The following is a 22213-nucleotide window of genomic DNA, read 5'->3' on the forward strand; positions in this document are numbered from 1 at the left end:
CACACACACACACACACACACACACACACACACACACACACACACANACACACATACACACACACACACACACACACACACACACACACACACACATCTTCTTTAACTTATTATAAAAACACAAATAACATTGATATCGCTTTTCGATATCGAAATACATGAAACGAATGAATTAGCGAATGATTACCTTTTTTATTATCTATAATAATTTTTTACACGAGGAAGAGCTATTCAAAACAACCTCACTAATAAAATAAAAGAATATCAAAATTCATCAAATACACGTCTTTATCGATACATCGTTCAGCGGATTTCTTATATATAACGAGAAAAATTAATTTAATTTAAATCTCTTTAGTCTTTCATTAATGGAGAAGATAAGGTTTAATGATAGTCATTTAATATTCGATGCATTCCCGAGTAATGGCTAATGGAGATTAAGAAGCCGCAATGAATGACAATTGACTGTTTTCAAACATAAACCTGAAAGAAAGTTCAATGAATCGCGGATATAAGAAGCCACAGGCAGTTTTTGGCAAGCTTTCTTCTGTGTAAGAAAGATAAGAGAGAAGAGGAGGCATGCACAACTCAACGTCGCTTTTACACATGCGTCCATCTTTCGAGACGAGAAATCTCGCGCGAGCCTTTTTGCGGCGCCGAATCATTCTTTAATGATGATTAATGAATGACTCGTATTTCTTTCTACGTTACATAAAGTCTGCCTTCGATAATTAGCTAAATCGGCCGAAATCCGACGGATCGTGGACGCGGAACGTTTGTCGCAACGTCTGACTAGTCATGCAGTCATATATTATATAAATGACCGCTTAATTAGTTCGCCAATTCCACAATGACAATCGCTGAATCTGTTCTTGTGACGCAAAAAATATATGTAACTTTTAACAATGTGTACGTCATGAGTCATGAACAGTGCATTTATGCGTGAAAGGATGTTAATAATGGGATTTTTGCACGTGAACGACGACCTCGACCGCAGCATGTTAAGAAAATTATTCAATAAATCAGTAATTCTCTCTAAAAAACAACGATAAGTTAAAAAAAAGTAATTAATAAATTATATCATACTTCGATTAACAAAAACTAATATCAGCAGAAATTGCATTTTATCTCTGATGATACAGTCCCTCCCTAATTCATTCGATAACATACTATTTAAAAATATTAATCAAGCAGTCGAATTTCGATTTATCCAGATAATGCTTTCGCTATTACTCCAATAATTGGAGTATATAATCAGTTTCTTAATTATTCTCTTTCTACACTGAGAAGAAAAAGTCAATACTACAAATGAATTTCATATATGACATTTTTTTTACATATTTATAGATTATAAAAAAAAATTTGACTGCACAATGATGAAATATACATTTTTGTAAAATATTAATTAAAAAATAGATAGTTTATTTGCGATGAATAAAATTTTATTTCACATATTTAATTAAGAATTTATTTCAGTAAAATAAACATTATGTTTTATTAATAAATTTTTAACTATGTTTTTCTCAGTATATTTGAATATTATCGAGCCCGTAAATTGACAATGTAATTTCTGCTCATATTTACACAGTTTTAAGAAGCTAAAATGCAAGAAAATGAGCACGAATTATCACAGCAGATTTTTATATATACGATTTATAAAGTAAATCGAAATATACACAATATACACAATAACGCAAAATGGCAGGATATCGCCGGAAAAACAGTAATAGCATTTGAAATATTAGCGCATTGTACGCTGCCGGCGCAATTTTTCAAGGTGGTCGAGAAGCGCGCATTTATCGCGGAAAGAAAATAATTAAGGTAAATCTCTAATTACCTTTACGCGGTCGAAAGGCGTTAAGGCCGCAAAGCGTATAAAGGGAGAGGAAGTCTTGGGGCAAAGATAATGACAACTCGCTCGTAATTAGGCATATTGAGCCGCGGCATAATTTCACAACGACGGGAGAGCGAAAGGGCACTCTCGCTTAGCATTCAAATTGGCCATGTCAAATATTCGTTGTCTGTCCACCGGCTTTTATTCCGAGTTCGCACGCCTGTACGCCGTAAATAATGCAGATTGCGGCGGTGCCGTTTCAAAGATAGAATTCGTGACAGAAACCGTCGACAGAAACCATCACTTATCTTCCGAATAAGAATGATGAGCAAAATGAATTACATTTTGAATTATGCATATATTCGATAAGTAAGAATCTTGAATTCTATTTTCATCACACACACATGTGCATTTAATATTAAATATATTAATAAATAGCGCAATATAACTCAAGCTTTATATAGAGATTGTACTTTCTATACTTTCTATATTTTTATTATAAATATGATTTGCATGAAGACGATCGTGGTTTATAATGGATAATTTGTGGTTTATAATGGATAATCAAGAAAAATATTAAAAAACAGTTTGATTAAATATTAAAGAACAACTTGATAAATTTTATGCAACGTTACAATGATATGTTCATTGATTGCAACTCTTACAATGTATACACAACTCAAGAATATCAACAAAAGTAATTAGAATAAAATATTTCATACTTGCATTGAATATGCCGCACCCGATTTGATCAAGAGCTTCTTAAACGAGACACGTCACTAATAATTTCATGTATATACCTATGAGCGAGTAATTGCTAATTTGCATAATGATTGCATAAAGTGCTATCTTACTTAATGGAACATAATCCTTCCATCCTTCTTTACCAAAGTCCAAACTTTGAAAATTATTCTGGATTATATTTTCTAAGTTATCCGCCAATTCTCTCACACAAAAATTTTACGGAATGCTGTAACAGCGTGCACAAAACAGGCCAGTATAAGCCAGAATGTCCGTAAGATAATCAGAATGAATCACGCCCAATAAGCGGCGATAATCAAACGACACGAATATTCATATAAATAACTGAGTAATTGGCTTCCAATAATCGTGATGTAAACAACCTTACTTCAATTTTACTGAACCAATATATGCCGTGTAAAACAAAACTGAGTCAACTTAATGTGATTAATGTTCATAGCGTGATCGTTGCCGGTAGTTGCGAACACGTGTAAATGCATGCTAACGTACTGCGATTCGGTATTTCACATATCGACCCCCCACGAATCCGAGTACAAATCGGAAATTAGATCCCAGACTGGGTCGCGAAAGCTTCCCGAGAGAAAAAAGAAAGGGAGAGATGAGAGAGAGAGAGGGTGCTTGGTTATTCGCAGAGTTCGTAATTGGAGTCTGGAATCCTGAAATACGAGGCGGACTCTGGGCCACCTGTCGAAATGGATCGCAGAATGATTTCGATGGAACGAGACGGTTGCGAAGCCAGTAAAAAGAGAATTCGCGCGATATATATATATATATATATATATACACACACACACATATAATAAAACATGAACACTAGAATCAATAAAAAATGTAGGCGTATGACTATCAATGAAATCTAGAGAAATATTAAGTGTACCACGAGGAGGTGGTTATCGATGAAATCTCGATGAGAAACTTTAACGGTATGCGAAGACCGGTTGAGAAACTCATAATGGCAGAACAGCGTTGAATTTACCGATCAGCGAAGTTTGTCGATTCCATGCATAAACCGTTGGCGTGTATATTGTTATCCAAAAAGTATTGTGACACGAATCCATTTCACCGTTTTTATTATTAACTCATTTGAATAAATATACGTATTTCCACAGCAGCGAAACACGGCCTCATGTGAAAAGACGTTTGCATTGTTACATTATTTTTATGCAAAGCTAGCTGAACTATATATATAGTAACTTTATTAAAAATACAGTTTGCTACGAAGCGTTGGCGTAAAATTACAAATCTCTCTATTTACGTCACTAATAATAACATAAATTTACTAACATTTAAGTTTTTTTTTTTTAGGCCCAGTTGCACCAATGTCACTTTGACTTTAAGCGAGACTTAAAACTCTATCTGTCTCGCTTTAAGGAGACAGAGATAGAAAGGGATTATTTAAGTCACACTTAAAATAATGTTACAATCGAGCCTTAATAATATACTTTCTTATCCGAAAATATAATGCTCTAAATAATTATTTGTCAATGAAACGACAAAAAAAAATAAGATCAATGTATTCATTTCCGCTTTGATATCACCATCCATTACTCAATACAAAATTCTTAAAATTAGCCAACAATGCTCTTGGGAAAATTTACTTTAGAAAACTTAAAAAAATATATAAAATTTACTGTAGAGAAAATCTAAGAAATAAAAATTAATTTGAACACTTTAAACTTTTTTTTAAAGTAACTTTAAAACTTACTTACTAAGAACAACAGAAAGAAACTAACGCGATGAAACTAACCGATTATATTAAATCCTTTATTAAAAACTTTAAAAATTTTAGATTATTCTGGTTTAACCTTTTATACATTTTTTTAAATTATCTCAAAATTTTTTAAGTAAACTCTTAATTACTTTTAAAAACTTTAACTTCGTTAAAAGTAAATTTTGTCAAGGGTGCGAAATATAAGTTTCAATTATCACTTAATAAAATTGAAATATTTAAAGAAAAAAGGAAAAATGTCTACAGTAAAGACGAACATCGATTTCTCATTTAATATGATCAAATGATATTCGGATATTGTAAATTGGCAAAAATTTCTCCAGATTAATACAATTATAACTATGCATTTAATAATCTTAATCTTATTACTAATATCTGTTACATATATTATACTGCTTTTTAAATCTCATGTATGTGATTAAAATTGCTCAAAGAATACGACTATCCTTTAACCGCGCATTGCCAACGGATCGCAATAGAATCTAACGAGATTAAATGATCGTATAGTATCATCTATGAGAGAAGTTATGACTCCAAGCGAAAAACTTATCGCTTCGTTCTTATTTTCATTTATGTCTAACAGTCGATCGCTTTTGAAACGGTAAAGCGATGAAGCGAGCGTACACTAAGCTCGTCGTATATTAAACCGCGATCGTGGATAATATGTGAGAGGTGAAGCAGATGTTGCGGTCGGCCTGATCGCGAAAACAGTGGCGGATGATCGCGATTTCTTACAAGGGAGAAGAGATAAATTGCGTTTTATATGATCATGATACTGAAAAAAGTGTACGTTACATCAATACAGTCATTCGAGCAACCGAAATCACTGACAGATCTTAATAAATATAACTGTTTATATATAAATAAGTATAATAAAAAAATGGAATAATTCCTACCGGAATCCATTTCGAATAATTTTATAATATATGCACAGAATACAACGAAACAAACAAAAAATTAACTATGCCTTTAAAATTCAACATTGCCGGCAGAGAGTTAAGATAAGATCTAATACATTACGGAAGACATCTTGCTAAACGTTTGCACTTGATCAATCAAAATAAAAAAGAAAAAATGCGATATACAGTTAAACGTAATTTCTACATCATTAAAATTTCAGTTGCTAATGAGAGAAAAGATTCACAAAAGATATTAACTCTGACATACAGGTTGAAGAGACTACCTAACTAGCTCGGTCTATTCATAGATCAAAACAATTTACTGAGATAACTGTAACAGGGAACTCGCGCATGCTGGCCGACATTAACACGCATTGGTCTAGGTGGTCAATCTTGGCGTGGGATGATTGATAACTCTCTTGTAAGCGTTATCAACCGCAGCGTGCATGCTGTTATGTTCACGTTAGGAACGTGACGCTGATAGACGGGCTTTACCATTTCTCCTCTCTTTCGCTCCTTCCTTTTAACTTTCTAGTCTCAATGTAACATGTTGCCTTTAATTCGAAGATACATGTTGACGTGTTAAATGCACCCCACTCTAAGCCCAATCAATTTTCGATTCGTCTGTTACAAGAACAAATTAATTTTATTCAGAAATATCTTTTAGTTTTATGAATTTTAAATGAAAGAACCTTAGATATTAACAAAATTAAAATAATTTAACTAAGAATATTAATATGATAATTTAAAAATAAGACAATTTAATCGAGAATATTTATTTATATTTCAAAATTGGATGTAGAAAGACAGCCTAAAATGTTTTAAATCATTTATAAATTGATAAAATAACTTCGTATTCAGAAATGTTTAACTCTTTTTCTGAATTATAAATTCCTCGCAAAAAAAATCTCTTCCCTAAAAATACTTTCTTGTTTAATCATGCTTAATTATGGACGTTATCCAAAAATTATTAGCTTCCAAAAGTTTGCCGGCCTGTCCAACATCCCCCTATCGCTACCTGAGCTACCTTACAATCGTGAAGAAGCAGCATTAACGGCGCATTCGTATGCAGAGTCGAGTACCAGCTCTCGATCACGGGCAGCTCCTTCTCCCTTGAACGACTTCCTCTCCTTCGGAAGCCCCTTTTCCAAGCTCGCCGGGCCCTGAGCGATTACAGTGTCGACAACTTGAAGTACATATAAACTCACGTATGCGTAGGTAGACCGACGGCATGGGAAGCCGTGTGACAAGAGCGTAATGAATCTACCTCTCCGAACGAGCATACTTAGGATGGTCTTAAGATAGAAGCACTGCTCGGCGGAATTCGAAAACTGCGATTAATGTCGCTGCAACGAGCGAAGATGCGAACGAAGTCGTCGCGTCGGTTAGAGCGATGCGAAGCGCGCATTACGATGTCCTTTTCGCGGATAATTCTGCGATCAGTGGGACTTAATTATCCCGTTCTCTCATTTGTAATTCCGCGGGCGTTCGTCGCTAATCTCCATTTCAATGTTTAAAGTCGCGTCGGCTGGAGGGAATCGTCGTGATTAAGACCTTGAGTAAAGACCGATCAGAAACATTCTGTACAGGTTTAAGATATTTCACGATAACACGAACCATAAGACCCGACTAATGAGCGTGGAGTGAGGGAAAGAAACCGCTCGGTGGCGCGCAGTTATCTCATTCGAAGCTCGCGTTTCAGCGAAGGACGGCTATGCAAACAACTGAGAACTGGTCGGGAATCATTCGGCAAATGTGTAAGTACTCTTCAGACGTAGAGGTTGCGAGAAATCATCGGCGGCCGACCGCGAATTGTTCAATCGCCGCCGGTCGCGCCCGAAGTACAATTCTCCGACTAATCGGCTGATCCGTACCGAGAAGAACCTACCTCCATCGTCTTTTCATCATATGCTCGTTCGTGGCCGCCGTTTCTTCGTAATAAACTTGCGGTGCGATTCTCTTAATTACGTTCGCACGGACGATAATCTCAGGCCTCGTTAAGTGCGCGAGATCGCTGCTGGTGCACATCCGAGATGAAACGATTTCAACGGGGATAAGTGGGATAGGTAAGGGACGCAGAATGCTTTCGGTAGGTGTGTGGCAGGAATAATAGCGAAGGACGCCTAATAAACCTGCGGGTATCCCGCTGCGCGGAAACGGGACGCGCCGGATGAGACTGTAAGCCAATTATGGGGCGCCCGCGCGTACTGTGCGAAGATCTCGAGAGCCGATTTATATGATGCTCGTGTTGCATATATATATGACTTGGCAAAGGTCCAGAACTTACCTGAAGAAATTACGACAATGCGGTGGGACTAAAACCGAAAACGGTGACAAGTCGACGCATTCTTTAGGTGTCAGATTTTTTAGCGACAACAGATTTATATACTTATACTTCACATCTATTATCGTTGAAATACAGAAATCTACAAATTCTGATTAGCCTTCGCTCTTAATATTTTCTGATATTTCTTGTTGTAAGAAATTTTACTACTAAATTTTAAAGAAACATTTATTATAAAAGAACACTTTGTGTTCTTTTATAATAAATGTGAATTTGTAAGATAAAAATCAATAATTTATTATACCGTTTCAATATAGTTGTAACAAAAATTTTGCCTATATTAAACCTATAACTTCTGAATTTTCTTTACAGAAGCTCCTGGAGAACTTGGATGGGTGCTGACTCTTGTGATAGTGTCTTTAGTATCAGCTGGTATCGGTGCAGTAGTAATGATGACTCTTCTCCATTGTCGAAGGTTAGTATTTTTCTTTTCAAAAAGCATATTTTTCATTAATATATAATAAATGAGAAAAGAGAAACGATCGAAGATTACCTTGATACGGAATTAACTAACTCTTTCTCGTTAAATTTACTTATTGCTGAATAAAATCAATCAGAGTTAATGACCGTTTAAATTGAAATTCTATTGCATACTATCCAGTGCAATTTTTATGATACTTCTCTCGAAGGCTTCTCGCGAAGAACGGTCAAGCATTACGATACGGATCATCGCGCCGACAGATTCGCGAAACGATCGCGGTTTCATCTTACAGCTGCACGCGGTTGATTCTCTTAAATTACCACCTACCGGCGATACGTAATCGAAAGAGTCGATCGACACTAAGAACGAGGATGAAGCGATCGCTAACTAGATTGATTCAGTGCGAATCCGGCAAGTGACAGACTAACGGGATGTCAAAAGAGCGAGAAGAGAGGAAATGGTACATGAACACTATTATGAAAGAATCATGACTGTGGTCAGATCTCGATTAGAATTCTTGGGTAGCCAGGAAACGAGGGTTTTCGTGATCGCAATCTCATCCTTCTTTACGGCCTTCTCATACTAGATGATTTATTAAACTTGATTGCTAACTTGCATGTTTCTTCACTTATTTTAATTTTTACTTAAAAAATAATCATATGGAATAATTTAGAGCATTTATTTTTAATATATTGATTATTCATAATATGTATAAATAATCATTGCTGACTTATGTTCAGTAAAATACTCTCACTTGCTTTTTCGTTATGTTGAAGTAATTAATTTCTCAAAAAAATCAAGTGTATTATTATCATAATTATCTTTATAAAATAATTAATAACAAATATTTCTCATGATTCATCGAAATTTCTATTTAATCTGTTACAGGATAAAAAGTGCTGGTGGCAGAGGTAAGCAAAGTTTCATCAAGATATACATGTTCTTCATAAAACTTCACGAAATATTATATATTCGATCGGTTATTCATAAGTTGATATTCATAGTCATTCTTATTTCAAGATTGCAATTGACGTAATCTCTTAAAAGATTAATATGATTCTGTGACTGGTTTATGACATCTTAAAATTATACTCAAAAATAAGAAAAATACAATGTCTCAAAGATAAGACTGAACCATGAATACCTAAGCTAAATTTTTAACGTACATAATAGATTTGTACGAAATAAATCTTGTCATACAAACGTGAATCAGTTTATAAAAATAATTCATAAAGAAACTTGACACATGGGGTTAGGGAATAAAGGGAGATCTGGGTTTATTGTCGAGAGACAGGCTAGCTTCCCAATTATGTCGAATTAACATACCACGTTCGGCGCGGTGAATTCACGCTGACAGGGTCAAGTTCGAAATGATTCCCAATTATCCGAGTTCCCCTACTGAGTTACCTGCTCGCGAATCTCTTTTATTCGTTAGTTTCTTCATCATGCGTTAATATACGACATATACATTCACAATAATACCATCCTGAATATGCTTTATAAGAGACCTCACAAAAGGTATCTTCAAGAATGCTTTGTCATGTCATAAACTTCAAAGAAAAAACTGCAAGGTAGAAAACATTCCTAAGAAAATGATCAAAATGATACGAATCGAAAAGATATGTAATATGAAAAGTTATATCAGCGTTACGATATGACGTATTATTTATAATATTAATTAATTTTATTAACTTGACATTTTCATTAAATTGGTATTAAATATACAGAAGTGTCCTTAATAGTATAATAGACTGCAATTCAATAATGCTAATGCTTTCTTTAAAGTTAGCATTTCAGGCAGATGCATTGTATCTAGAAGTTTGTGTACTTGTGACTGTTAAATTCAATTACATTACTCGAAGCAATCGAAACTTAGCAATCATAATATTGTAATTATATACATTATATACAAACACTTGTGTTTGTCTGAAACAACTAACTTCAAGCGAAAAGATATTATTGAATCCTAGTAACGTAAAATATTGAATAAACTATCTCATATTGATCTTTTGATTGCGTAAGCTATAAAATAGAGTCTATAGTACGTTTATAATATTTTGTACGATCCCGAAAAAATAGGGCAACAATCAATTGAATCGATAAACGTGACACTTCGAAAACGTGAGACACGCTCTTAACATACCGTATATCTTATCAAGAAATAAACTTCTCTAGTTCGTGTTCACGGAGATAAACTCACGATGTCGTCTCACGACAAAGTCATTGTTCCAGACGGTGAAAGGATTAGAACGAAAAGAGTAAACCTCGCATTGCGCGGAGATCTCTCATACAAACAGAGTACAAGAACATGTACATTGACGACGTGTGACGATGGACATGTTGGCGTGAAAAAGAAAGAGAGCAACACCGTCATGACATCGAGTGCCGGCATCGATTGGAGTTTAATTAGTTCGCATAATGCAAACCGCTCACAGCGGTATAAACCGTGCATTCGTGTGCTGCATGTTCTCTGTCGTACTTAAAGGGTATAACCGAGCGATACGATGCGACGTGATGCGATGTGACGCGACGGATGGATGACTGCGGCTGGGCGACATTAAACACGACGAAACGCGTCTAATTAACTTTCTGATTTAAAATCAACCGCAGCACGATACGATCGACGAACAAACGGCGGCAAATGTAAAAAGACGATGAGCGAGCGGAAAGACAGAAGAGAATACTGCCTGGGATGTAGGGATCACTCGAATTAATTATCCGACACTCGTTTCATTGAACCTCTTGAATTACTATTGGATTTTCGTGACGTGATTTGTATTAACCTTAGACTAAAATCTAACAATAGCATCTAAAACTATCTCGATTACAAACCATCACTTAAAAGTTTATTTTGATACGATTTAAAATATAATATATGGAACATATTAAAAAGATATTCTTATCAAACTTTAAAATATTAAAAAATAGAGATATTTCAATATTCATCAATATTTTTTTAAATTATCAATATTTTTTATTATCAATATTTATTATTTTTTCGTATTATAAGCATTTAAAAAAATACGTAAGCAAAAAGAATATATTCTGAAAATTTTATTTTATAATTGATCACAATTAAACCGAAAATTTTTGTTAATGACAACATTATTAATTTTTATTCCTTTATTCCCATAAAAATAATCATTCAAAGTGGTCCGCACGGAGCAATTTGAATTTGCAACCCGCATGAACGCGTAATTTCGTCGTTCTCGCCCCAGGAACAAATTCTCTAGTCCAGTTTTAGAACGGATAACTGCTAAGAGAGGCACAAATAACCAAGATACAATTACACGTTAAGACGGGGTGATTTATTGCTGTCTCTTAAAACAATAGGGTCTGTTAATCGCGTAATAATATGTAGAAGAGAAAATTTCTCAATAACAAAATAAAATTCTAGTATTGTAAAGAATAAAGAGATCTTATAGTGATTTTAATGTCCATAAACGACTTACTTTCCCATAACAAGAGTAAAACCTTGCAAAAATATTGATTTGAATAAAATGTATGTATAGATATATGTACACACAAAATATATGTATCTTATTCAAAAAATTTTTTCAAAAATCTACCATCAAAGATCTAACGTCATCAAAATAATCAATTTATGCACAGAATATCACATGACTGACTTATATATTTTAATTGCGTATTCTTATAAAGATTAAATGTAATTAAAAATTATAATTATATACGAAAATATCAATTAACTTCTGAGTGAAAATTACTGAATAAAACTTCTGAATAAAAATTAATATATTAAAATACAGTATTCGCGCAGTATTTATTTCTGGGTAAGAGTAACAAATAAAATAATAAATAATGAATCATTTACCTCATAATTGCTCCGTTGACATCCGATGTCTCTTAGGTCTGCTCTTCTTCTCAAATTCTTTCGTTGCACAACACTTGCGGGAACATAATTATGATTATTATAATTATGATTATCGCGACATTCTCGAATTTAATTATACGCGACGCGTAATTCGTGAAATGTACGAAAAATTATTATTAAACGATCGGTATGATTATTTTAATCACTCGTGTTGACACTATTGACATTGTTGGCAGATCATTGCTCCATTTTTTCAACCTGAAAATAATTAATAAATCACGTGTAAGTCAACAGATAATTTTACGTGTCTTTATAAAAGTAATATTATCACAATAAAGAAAGTTTACACGAATTTATAACTCCTATTTGTTTTTGCTTTTATTTCAATACAAATGAATAAATGATCTGTATAGTTAATTAATCTAATATTGATATATCGCGTAATATTATATATTTTCAATTTGAAACGGATAAATCAAAAAAAATTGTAGATAAATTGTAGATAAATTACACTTGTATCGCATTTTAGATATTTCATGTAAGATACATCCATGATTCTAACTTTGATAGAAATTTCATGCATTTTTTTTAGTATAATAGTTATTGGACAGTTATTTTGCATTAATTCTGTCTAGTAACTGAAAAGTAAAACTAGAATCCCAATCAAGATGAAATACTTCATATTGAACAAAAACAGACAATAAACCGATTACACAGTATTTTAATTATAATCTATATTAATACTAAATAATAATTGAGCAGATCTTTAGGCAAATTGCACATATTTGTACCAAGAAAGCTGTTTCAGCCATTGAATAAAACTCTATCAAATTCTTATCCATTTCTTACACAATATTGTTACTAATGAGAATACAGTAACTGAATGGAGGTTTAAGAAAATTGCATACATTTCTACCAGGTGTTGTTCAAGAAATTATTAATTATATAAACCGATAATTTAACATTTCTCTCTATTACCCCTATCGCTAAGATCCTTATTTAAAGTGAATGAATACGCGTGAGCACACACACGCACGCACGCACGCACGCACACACAAAATTTTTGGTTGGCGCGTGGCCCGCTGGTGTTTGTGTATCACTGCGTAGCGCGCCGTAAGTACGCCGACCGGATCGGTCGTTATCATTCGTACGATAACACTTAAGCCAGCAGGTAGCAGTGCGAGTCGCTCGATATATTTTCTCGAAACGCTATTTTCTTTGAATCATTATTATTCACTACGCGAATAATTAATTTTCGCGAATAATTATTCATAAGTATATTGAAACATTAAAGCAGTTCTCACGCGTATTCATTCACTTTAAATACACATAATTTTATATCTCTTCAAGATTTAAAACTTTCAAAACTTCATTGCGTGAATATAAGCGTTTTCGATAATTAATCTTCATAATAAGCCCCTCAGGAGCCCCTATATATATTATATAATTATAGAACACTTCGTATGTGTGTTTTATAATGGAAGTCAATTAATATTTAATTTATAATATTTTGTATCTATTCTTTAGGTTCGTATTTATATTATGTTTTCTTTATAAAGCTATCTATTCATTAGAAATGTTTTAATGTTGCCAGTATTTCTTTCGGATATACATATGTATAATTTTAGAATTATAAAACTAACAAATTCGCAATTTAAATCAATAATAGGCTTAATTAAATGTTCAACCGGAGCTTAAGAAACATAGCTTTATCATGCTGACAATTTATAAGATTACAGATAATTGAATATCCTGTGGGCAAAAAATAAATTAGTGAAAGTTCGTTAATAGTACATTCTTCCATGCATAAGAATTGCTTTAAATGCCACCGGATGAGCAGTGCGTTAATGGACGGCTGAAAGAGGTTGCTTTCGCGCAAAAAAGAACGAAGGGCCCATTCCATACACGTTAAATTGCTGTGCGATCCTCCGGATACAATGACGATCGAAGAGTCGAGTAGAAAAGGTGAATCGAATCCGTTAATCGGCTTATCGCACGTTGATTGGAACGATATTTTGGACCAGTCGATGTATAATACGTCAAAGAACCAAGATGCTAGATGCTCATGTACAATTTTGACGCGCGATTATATTTAGAATCTTTTGTCATATATATCGAAATTTTATATCAAGTTCATTATAACAGTTTCATTAAATTACACGACTAAATTAATAATATGCGAATCACGTATGTAATTAATTAAATGCACGTATAATTAATTAAATGAAGAAAATAACTTGGCTATAAATATTTATATTGTGTAAAACAATATTTTTATAATCTTTTACTCCTTTTACTGTAATTTCAAGTAGACTTATAATTAGTTTTATTAAAATTTTAATTAATTTTAGTATTTTAAATGATTTCATTTTAGATTTTTAACAATTCTTAATATTAAATAATTAAAATAACAGAAAAATTTATTAAAACTTATTCTAAGCGAAGATTCATTCCAAAACCTTTTTAAAAAATCTTAAATATTCTGAAGAATAGTAGGTATATTATACATATCATATGTTTATCAAGAGAAGTAATAAAAATCTTTTTTTCTAATATATTTCTAAAATATACATATTTATCTAAAATGTTCACTGTATTTAAACAATGAGGAAAGTATTTAAAATGATTTATATGAATATAAATTTCGAACAAAAATCGTAATAAATTATATTAAATTCTTGTCGCACGATATCTTACACGTAACACAACAGCAATGGGAGCCAAGAAATGAGTTCTACGCAAGCCTTTAGCTATCTGATCGTGACGAAAGAGCGTAACATTTGCCCCCCGTCGTCACGACATGTTTTCCAACGCCACACTTTTCATGTATCGCCCAATTAATATTCTATCTATCTATTCTGATAATAGATATGCTGCAGGTGACGGTATGAAAGTCTTGAAGAACGAATGGGTTCGATTATTTAAATTCAGAAGATAAAAATTATGTTGTAATCGCGCAAGTGAGATGAACATCCAAAACTGCCTACATATGCGAATACATTTTCGAATACTGCTCGAATACTGTAATCTGCTTATTGCAGATTATAATTGAACAAGATTGTCTTATATTTTTATGTTATATCATTATACTAATAAAATAATAAAAAATTTATAAGATGGTATAATTTTGAACATAGTTTGAACAATTCTGAATGAAATAAGATTAAATCTAATTTTTGAAGTTCACATTTAATTTTTTTCCCCTTTTGATATCCTTCAATATCTTCCATATAACGAGAGAGTTGAACTTCAAAAATTGAATTTAAATTTAATTTCATTCAAAATTACCAATTGTTAAAAAAAAAAACGAGAAATCTAATAAGAAAAAATAAAAAATCTATTGAGATATTGAACATTTAGAAAAATAGAATGTTGTATGTAAGAATTGAGTAAAATTAATGGAGAAGGAAAGATCAGAAACTTGCTTTGAATGATAAGAAAGACGTATCATACTACATACAATCGAATCGGAATTTTGTTACACTGGTTAAATCGCAACGAGAACTGATTCAATATCGTTGCGAAGTGACAGGAGGATAAATTGTCATGTGCCTGATCCATTTCCGCAATAAGCAGATTAGTAGCGGAATGTTAAGTCGCAAATTGTAATCATGCTCGAGATCAATGTACTGTTATTAAATAAATACGCTTATGCATTTTCATTTGGACATTAATCGATGACATCGAGCAAACTAGCAACATTGAACGGAATAGTTACGCGTAATTGTAGAGATATAACGGATTTCCCTCTTTATTATTACTATTCTAACCGCATTAGATTGAGGCAGTAATAAAAGGGTACAAAATATGCTATACCGGTTCGAGCTAATGGCTTTTTAACGAAGCTAGGTGCTACAGAAATAGAATATCTAGGATCATAAATTTTACAACGAACTGAGTAATCTGTTAGTCAACTATTTGACAAGAAAATCATAAAATAATTATAAATAAAATAGTAAAATTAAAACCTTTCAATTTTATGCATATGAAAGAAAAAAACTAAATATCTTTATTATTAAAAAATCTTAGCCTTCAGAAACTAAATATTTTTATTTAGTTTTTCAATGATCATTCAGTTAATAAATAAGTAAGAGAGAAATTTAAAGATTTGATTATATTCTTTCTTAAAAACGTTAAAAGCGAAAATAATCATTTATAGAAATAATATAGAACAAATAGATCGAAAAAATTACGAGCATCAAGATCAAAATTATCAATCATCAGAGTTGCATGAAAACGTAAGGCAGCGAAAGTGCGCTCGAATCGAGTAACCAATGATTTCTAATGCATCCATCATTTCATTAAGAAGCTTGTTATTACAATCACTTTCGCGATCAGAGCAGCTTCTTCAGAGAAGAATAAATAAAATATCCTGCACACCTTTCATCAAGGATTATGAATCCGTTTAATATGTGCGAGACTAACGTCTTACGAATCAGAAGTTCTTTATATCTTGACGAGTGACATCGATGCGCTTTTCAGAATAGGCGAGATCTTCGAGGTATAATAGGAATTAGAAGAAATACGTAAGATCATTTTCACGGTGAAAGCAACAGAGAAAAAAAGTAGAATACGGAAAGAAAATGAGATTCCTATAATCTCATTTTTTTACCTCCGTAGCACTCTTATGAGCCCACTTATCGCTGAGGCGGCACTTCTGATCCACGAATTTCGAGATCCTTTCTTGCTTCTCTTCCATTCTCCGCCTCTCGCCCACTCTTCTTTTTTTCTCCCCTATCCCAGTTCAACCCCCCGCCCCACCCTCTGATATGCTACAACCCTCAGTGCGATTCTATGAAGGCCCGTGACGGCACTATGACAGGCTCACAATAAGGCCATACAGAAGACAGCCGGTTTTTTTTCTCTATACGCGAGTGCACGTCATAATGCGGTGATTCGGGTTCGGTCGCCGAATTCTATATATGGGGGCAGTTATTTATATTTGCGCATGGGGTGTATACGTGCACGTGGGGCCGTAAACGTATCGGAATTCAGGGCCAACCTCACCTGGCACTTCACATGCTTCGGCGCGAGAAACGCGTCCCGTGGATTCAAGCGGATCAAGCGGATCTCTGTAACCGAAGGGCGATGATGCCCTGAGAAACGGGAACTAGGTGAAACCCGAGCTAAGCGACTTTCGTATTGACACGCCAACGAATTTTTCCGGAGCAATGAGTAACATGTGTGTGTGAGTCTTTCTTCCCTTTTCTGTTCCAGCGAGTTGTTGCGGTGTCGGCGTTGAAGATTCGAGTGTGCCCGATGCCGGTGGGCCTACGGGGGCGGGTGGTACCGGCGGCGGGGTGGCTGTCATACCCGATCGACCACCTCTCGAATTAGACAAATTACCGCCTTATCACGACGTAGCGCCTAGTCCCGGTGAGTGTTATTACGAGATGCCTGCTGTTTGACGCTTCTCATACATATGTGTACGCGCCGTCAAAAGAGATCATTGAGAAATGGCCGCTCGTTACTCGCATGTTCCCGTCACGTTACATGTATTGCGATCGCGAACGCAGTAGCATCGTCTCTCACTAACTGTACGTCTCATTTTGTTCGCGAAAGAAAGTTAAAGAACCGGATCTCGCGACTTGTTCTCAATGTTTTCAACTAACTCTGCAAAATCTTTTATATTATGAAACAAACTCGTATCTTGTAATAAAGCATTGCTGAACAAAATATTGAATACATGAAAAAAAGAATGAAAATGAGCCTGTAAATCAAGCATATCTGATAGTTGATAATTACACGGAAAGATTGATTTTACTGAAGTATTTAAAATTTTAGGTTTGAAAATTAGATATAGATTTTTGAAAATAATTTTGTTGGATCATCAAAATAATTATATAGGAAACTCAAGTATGATGCAATAGTACAAAAAGTTTTAACATTCTAGCAACCAATTTGAGTACCCTGTATAATTATTTTAAATTTTAATAGTCCAACCAAATCATTTTCAGATCTGTATCTATAACTAAATTTTTAGATATACTTAAGCAAAAAAATCCTTCGCTCTTTCAGAAAGAAATTGAATTCGTGTTTGGAAAATAAAACTTGACTGATTGATAAAACAAAACAATTTACAAAAAACATTATTCTTTTTTTTACCACTTATTTGTTTAGATAAAATCACATTAGGCTCACTCATATTGTTTTTATTGTTAGCTAAACTTCTTGCATGATTCACAAAAAGAAACACAGAAACGATGAATTGTGCAGGAAATTCAACTGAACAGAACAGACTTATCTTTAAGACTGCATGTCGCAGTGATTATTCTTTTATCATTGATATGCTGCCAAGATATGTTAAGAAAATATACTAATCAGCATGGGTCTCAAGTTGTGGATGAAATCGAACTTTAGGACACAACGTGTGGTCGTGGCTGGGCTCTCGACGAGGCGGTGGCACCCCGGGAGTCGTCACGACGCCGCTCTCCCTTCCTCAGCACCGACGGGCGATGAATCTCCCAGTCGAGAATCATTACACCCACATGCAAACCGACGAGGCTCTATACGCGGAACTGGACTCGCAGGCCGCGAGCTACGCGAGCGATCTACAGTTACAAATGAGAGGAAGTTCGACGTACGGTACGACTTCCGGCGGTCAGGACGACGAATATCACGAACTGGACGCTGCCAGATTACATCGTCATTATGGAGGTAGCGACGGATCGCTACAGACAGATACACTTCGTACTCGACACAGTAAAAGGTGAATCAAATGCTTCCAGATCTATAGAAGTTATTAAATACACGGAAAGAACGACTTTATTGAAATATCTAAAAATTTAGCTACATACGGATCCAAAAATAATTTTATTGAACCATCAAAACGTAGGAAACTCAAGTATGATGAGCAATGCTGCAAAAAGTTTTGACATTTTAGCAATCAGCTTGAACGTCTTACATTATTTTAATGGTCCAATAAAATTAATTTCAGAGCTATATATATCTAGTTAAATTTTTAGATATTTCAGCAAAACCATACAAGAAGAACTATGTGTTGGTCATCTTAAATAAAAGCATAACATTAGAAACATTAAATTAATGAATTTAAATTTTAAAAAGATAAAGAAATTGATGATCGTTATATCCATAAAATTGTTATTAGAAAAAAATATTTGTTAATTGATTTTTTTAAATCGATTAATGAGGCACATGGCGATCTCGAAATCGGAAGTCAGTAATCATACGCAATGGTTTATCGTTTCTCGACTTCCTACATCGATAAGGAGTTCAATACTGACTTTGTTCTGGCAACGCCTTCTAAGAGAGTTTAATTGCCCGTTCTAACAACGCTCATCCGATACACGTCGCCATGTAATCGCCAATTATTGATACGGTCGATATCTCCTTATATATGTTAATGGCACATTCCAGTCGAATAATCATACAATGATTATCCAGAGTCTCGTTATTGACTACTTCCAGGATACAAGAGCCAGACTACGAAATGTACGAGAATGGACCGTCAACGCCAGTACCACCGAGTCAACATCAACATCATCATCGCCATCATCATCACCACAACCATCACCATCATCATCAGGAATTGAGGATCGGTAGCAGAAATAGTGAGCATCCGTCATACCAGAACACGGCCTACACCGGAAGTGACGCCGAACCGGATGGGCCAACGCTGAGCAGTGCTCCCAGCAGTGCCTATTATAGCGATCTCAGCTCGAATTCGGCGAATCAGCAGATGCCGACAGTGACAGTACCGTCTGCAACAGCAACGACAACGACGACGATAACAACAACAACAAATTTGCACTTAAATCCACAGAATCTGGACACGCCACAGTACAGACTAGCGGCAATCAACGAGAACACAGTGCCTTCGGATTATATTTAAGAGATGATCCTTTCAAAACAAGTGACGAGAAATTTGAAATAGACAATTAAACGACATGCATTCGCTTTGTTTGTAAATGAAGAGTCTTTGCGTAGTATTTATAATTTAAATCGAGGAAGTTGCCCTTGTAATAAAAAGTAGGAATGAACGGAGGTGAGACAAAAGTGGAGACGAAAGTGTGAAATTTTTCGTCACTGTCGTCGTGACTCGAAAGTTTCTTCAAGACAGTGTTTTACGGTGCTCAGTTTTAAGTTTTGTCCATACAAGAGGAATTGAAAAGATCACGTTTGAAAAGTGTTTAACCGGCGGATGTATCGGAGACCGGTTCCGAATAAAATGAATTTCTTGCTCAGTAACGCTCTACTTACTCCTTTGTCGCCACACTTTGTGGTCCTGTTAAGACAATCGACTTTCGACACGCGAATCGATGGATCAAGCGATGCGAATCGATCGGCATCGCGGCGCGTTCTCCTTTGCTTTTACGTACTAATAAAATACTAGGTATTCAACGTCTTGATACTTTTTAACAATGTAAGACAAGCGGAAGATAAACCGGTTGACAGGTAAGTGACCAGAGAAAATCATGTCAACAGAATTAATACACAATTAAGCATTATGAAGTCAACTAAACTTACTCTTCGTTGGAGTAAAATCTCACTTTACTCTTAAAAAAAAGTGAAAAATTTGCACTCTTGAATAAGAGGAACAGATTTTCGCTCTTTTTTTTAGAGTGAGATTCACTTCAAGAAAAGAAGTGGGATTTCTTTCTTTTGGAATAAATTTCACTCCGAAAAAAAAAGAGTTAAAATCTACCACTTTTATTCAACTTTTTTCCAATAGTGGCAGCATTTTAACTCTTTTAATTTAGAGTATGATCTTGATAAAAATAATCGAATAGCCATCATAACCGCAACTGAACACGCAATTACGTTCGTTAGATGATATTGATAAATTTATGTGTTCATTTTTGCCTAAGATGGCACTCGGATATTTTGAGTATCTTATAGTACCGGCTCAGGCGTGACGTTCGATTTCCACTCGGTAAACGTAAAGCAAAAACGTAATGATACCGCGCACGAAGAATCGCGCGTTGTGGTTTCCAATCAGTAATAACACGTTGAGATATAAATTGATGCCGCCCCGACGTTCCTGCGAAAGTCAACCAGTACTAGACGAAAAAAATGGACCCCCATTATTTCTGCCACCGTTCATGTCAATCAGAGAAGGGGAAGCGAAATTTCAGACCTACATTATGTGAGTGATCGGCGGCAACGCATAAAACATCGTTCTGTTCAAATTACTGCAACTACATTGATGGGATAAGATTGCATATAGCAAAAGCAACCTTGCATTAAATTTGATAGTTCATGTAAGAAATAAAAATAACATGAATTGTAATGAATTGAAAATGAAGCTGGAAATTGGGAAATTGCGGTAAACAATTTCGACATTTTCGGTAAGAAAAAAAAATCGATTTTAAATTGACCACAAAGTTTCCGATTAACAAATATAAAACAATAAGAAATAAAGTGACTTGTACGTATCTTAACTGCTGCACAGAAGCAGACTTGGGCGCGTCCTACGCGAGATTCTAACGCATTAGAGGGTTAATTCGGAATCTAATCGGGTATTTTCAGTGAGTATGATTGTAGACATTACCGAGAGGAGAAGCCACACGGCAGATTTGAAATGCCTACACGATACGAATGAAATGAAGTCGTTTTGAAGAGCAGGTGCCCCATAATTTGACGTTCGGGGTTGCCAGTCAGCCCTCGGCTACATCCGTTCGCGTTCTCTAAGCGTCCGCCGCCTCACCGTTCTCAGCCAGCATCCTTCCATGCTTGCCGCGCAAATGAGGTCTCGTTTTCACGTGCGTGCCTCGATTATGGAAAATTGCAGAATTCCGTGCCGTGAAGCGGATCATGCTCAGCAAAATACGTACAATATTCGTACAAAATATCTTGGCGAGCATTTTATTATTTTCTGTCTTTTATTCTATATACAAGAGATGGAATAGACGTAGACAGTGCACAATATAGTGACCAATCACAGATGGTATTTTTAATGGCTAAATTTAATGGACTGCTTGTTATGTCTACATACTTCGTTGACTTCGTTGGCTGATTCGTGTGTTAAAGTAATTAGGATAACAAAAGTATTTCTTTTTTAGCAGGAGACGGAAGACACGCATTACGGCAAACGAAGTTTAATGCTCACAATAAAATTGTCTTCATAACCTTGTCGTATAATAAATTGTGGGAAATATTTCTGGTAAAACTGAGTATACGAAATCGTTCGAGAAATTGTATTCGCATATCACGCGAGGGATTGTCATTCAAGCACTAAATAGGTTTCGGTCTTGGCGATGTATCAGTTTCAATCGTTTATCGACGCCGACGGCGGAATTAATTCGTCTTACTCGATTCGGCGGGGAATCGTTTAATCATCGCCGTCGTGTTCTCTTAATTATCTTTTCAAGCGAAGCCGATTGTTCCTCAGATCGAAACATGAATCCACGAGAAGACGCATTCTCTCGCTTC

General features: G+C 34.8%; 1 protein-coding gene across 1 annotated transcript in view; it reads left to right on the forward strand.

Moving 5' to 3' along the window:
- Positions 1 to 19673, forward strand: part of LOC105622812 (TSC22 domain family protein 1) — a 78759-nt gene extending 59086 nt beyond the window's left edge. The window contains exons 3-7 of the mRNA XM_012204223.1: positions 7881 to 7983; positions 8878 to 8900; positions 17039 to 17197; positions 18182 to 18530; positions 19250 to 19673. Coding sequence (XP_012059613.1) covers positions 7881 to 7983; positions 8878 to 8900; positions 17039 to 17197; positions 18182 to 18530; positions 19250 to 19673 — 1058 coding nt within the window. The remainder of the gene's footprint in view (positions 1 to 7880; positions 7984 to 8877; positions 8901 to 17038; positions 17198 to 18181; positions 18531 to 19249) is intronic.
- Positions 19674 to 22213: the final 2540 nt, after the last annotated feature.

Source organism: Atta cephalotes (genome assembly GCF_000143395.1).
Source record: "Atta cephalotes unplaced genomic scaffold scaffold00049, whole genome shotgun sequence".
NCBI classification, from domain to species: domain Eukaryota; kingdom Metazoa; phylum Arthropoda; class Insecta; order Hymenoptera; family Formicidae; genus Atta; species Atta cephalotes.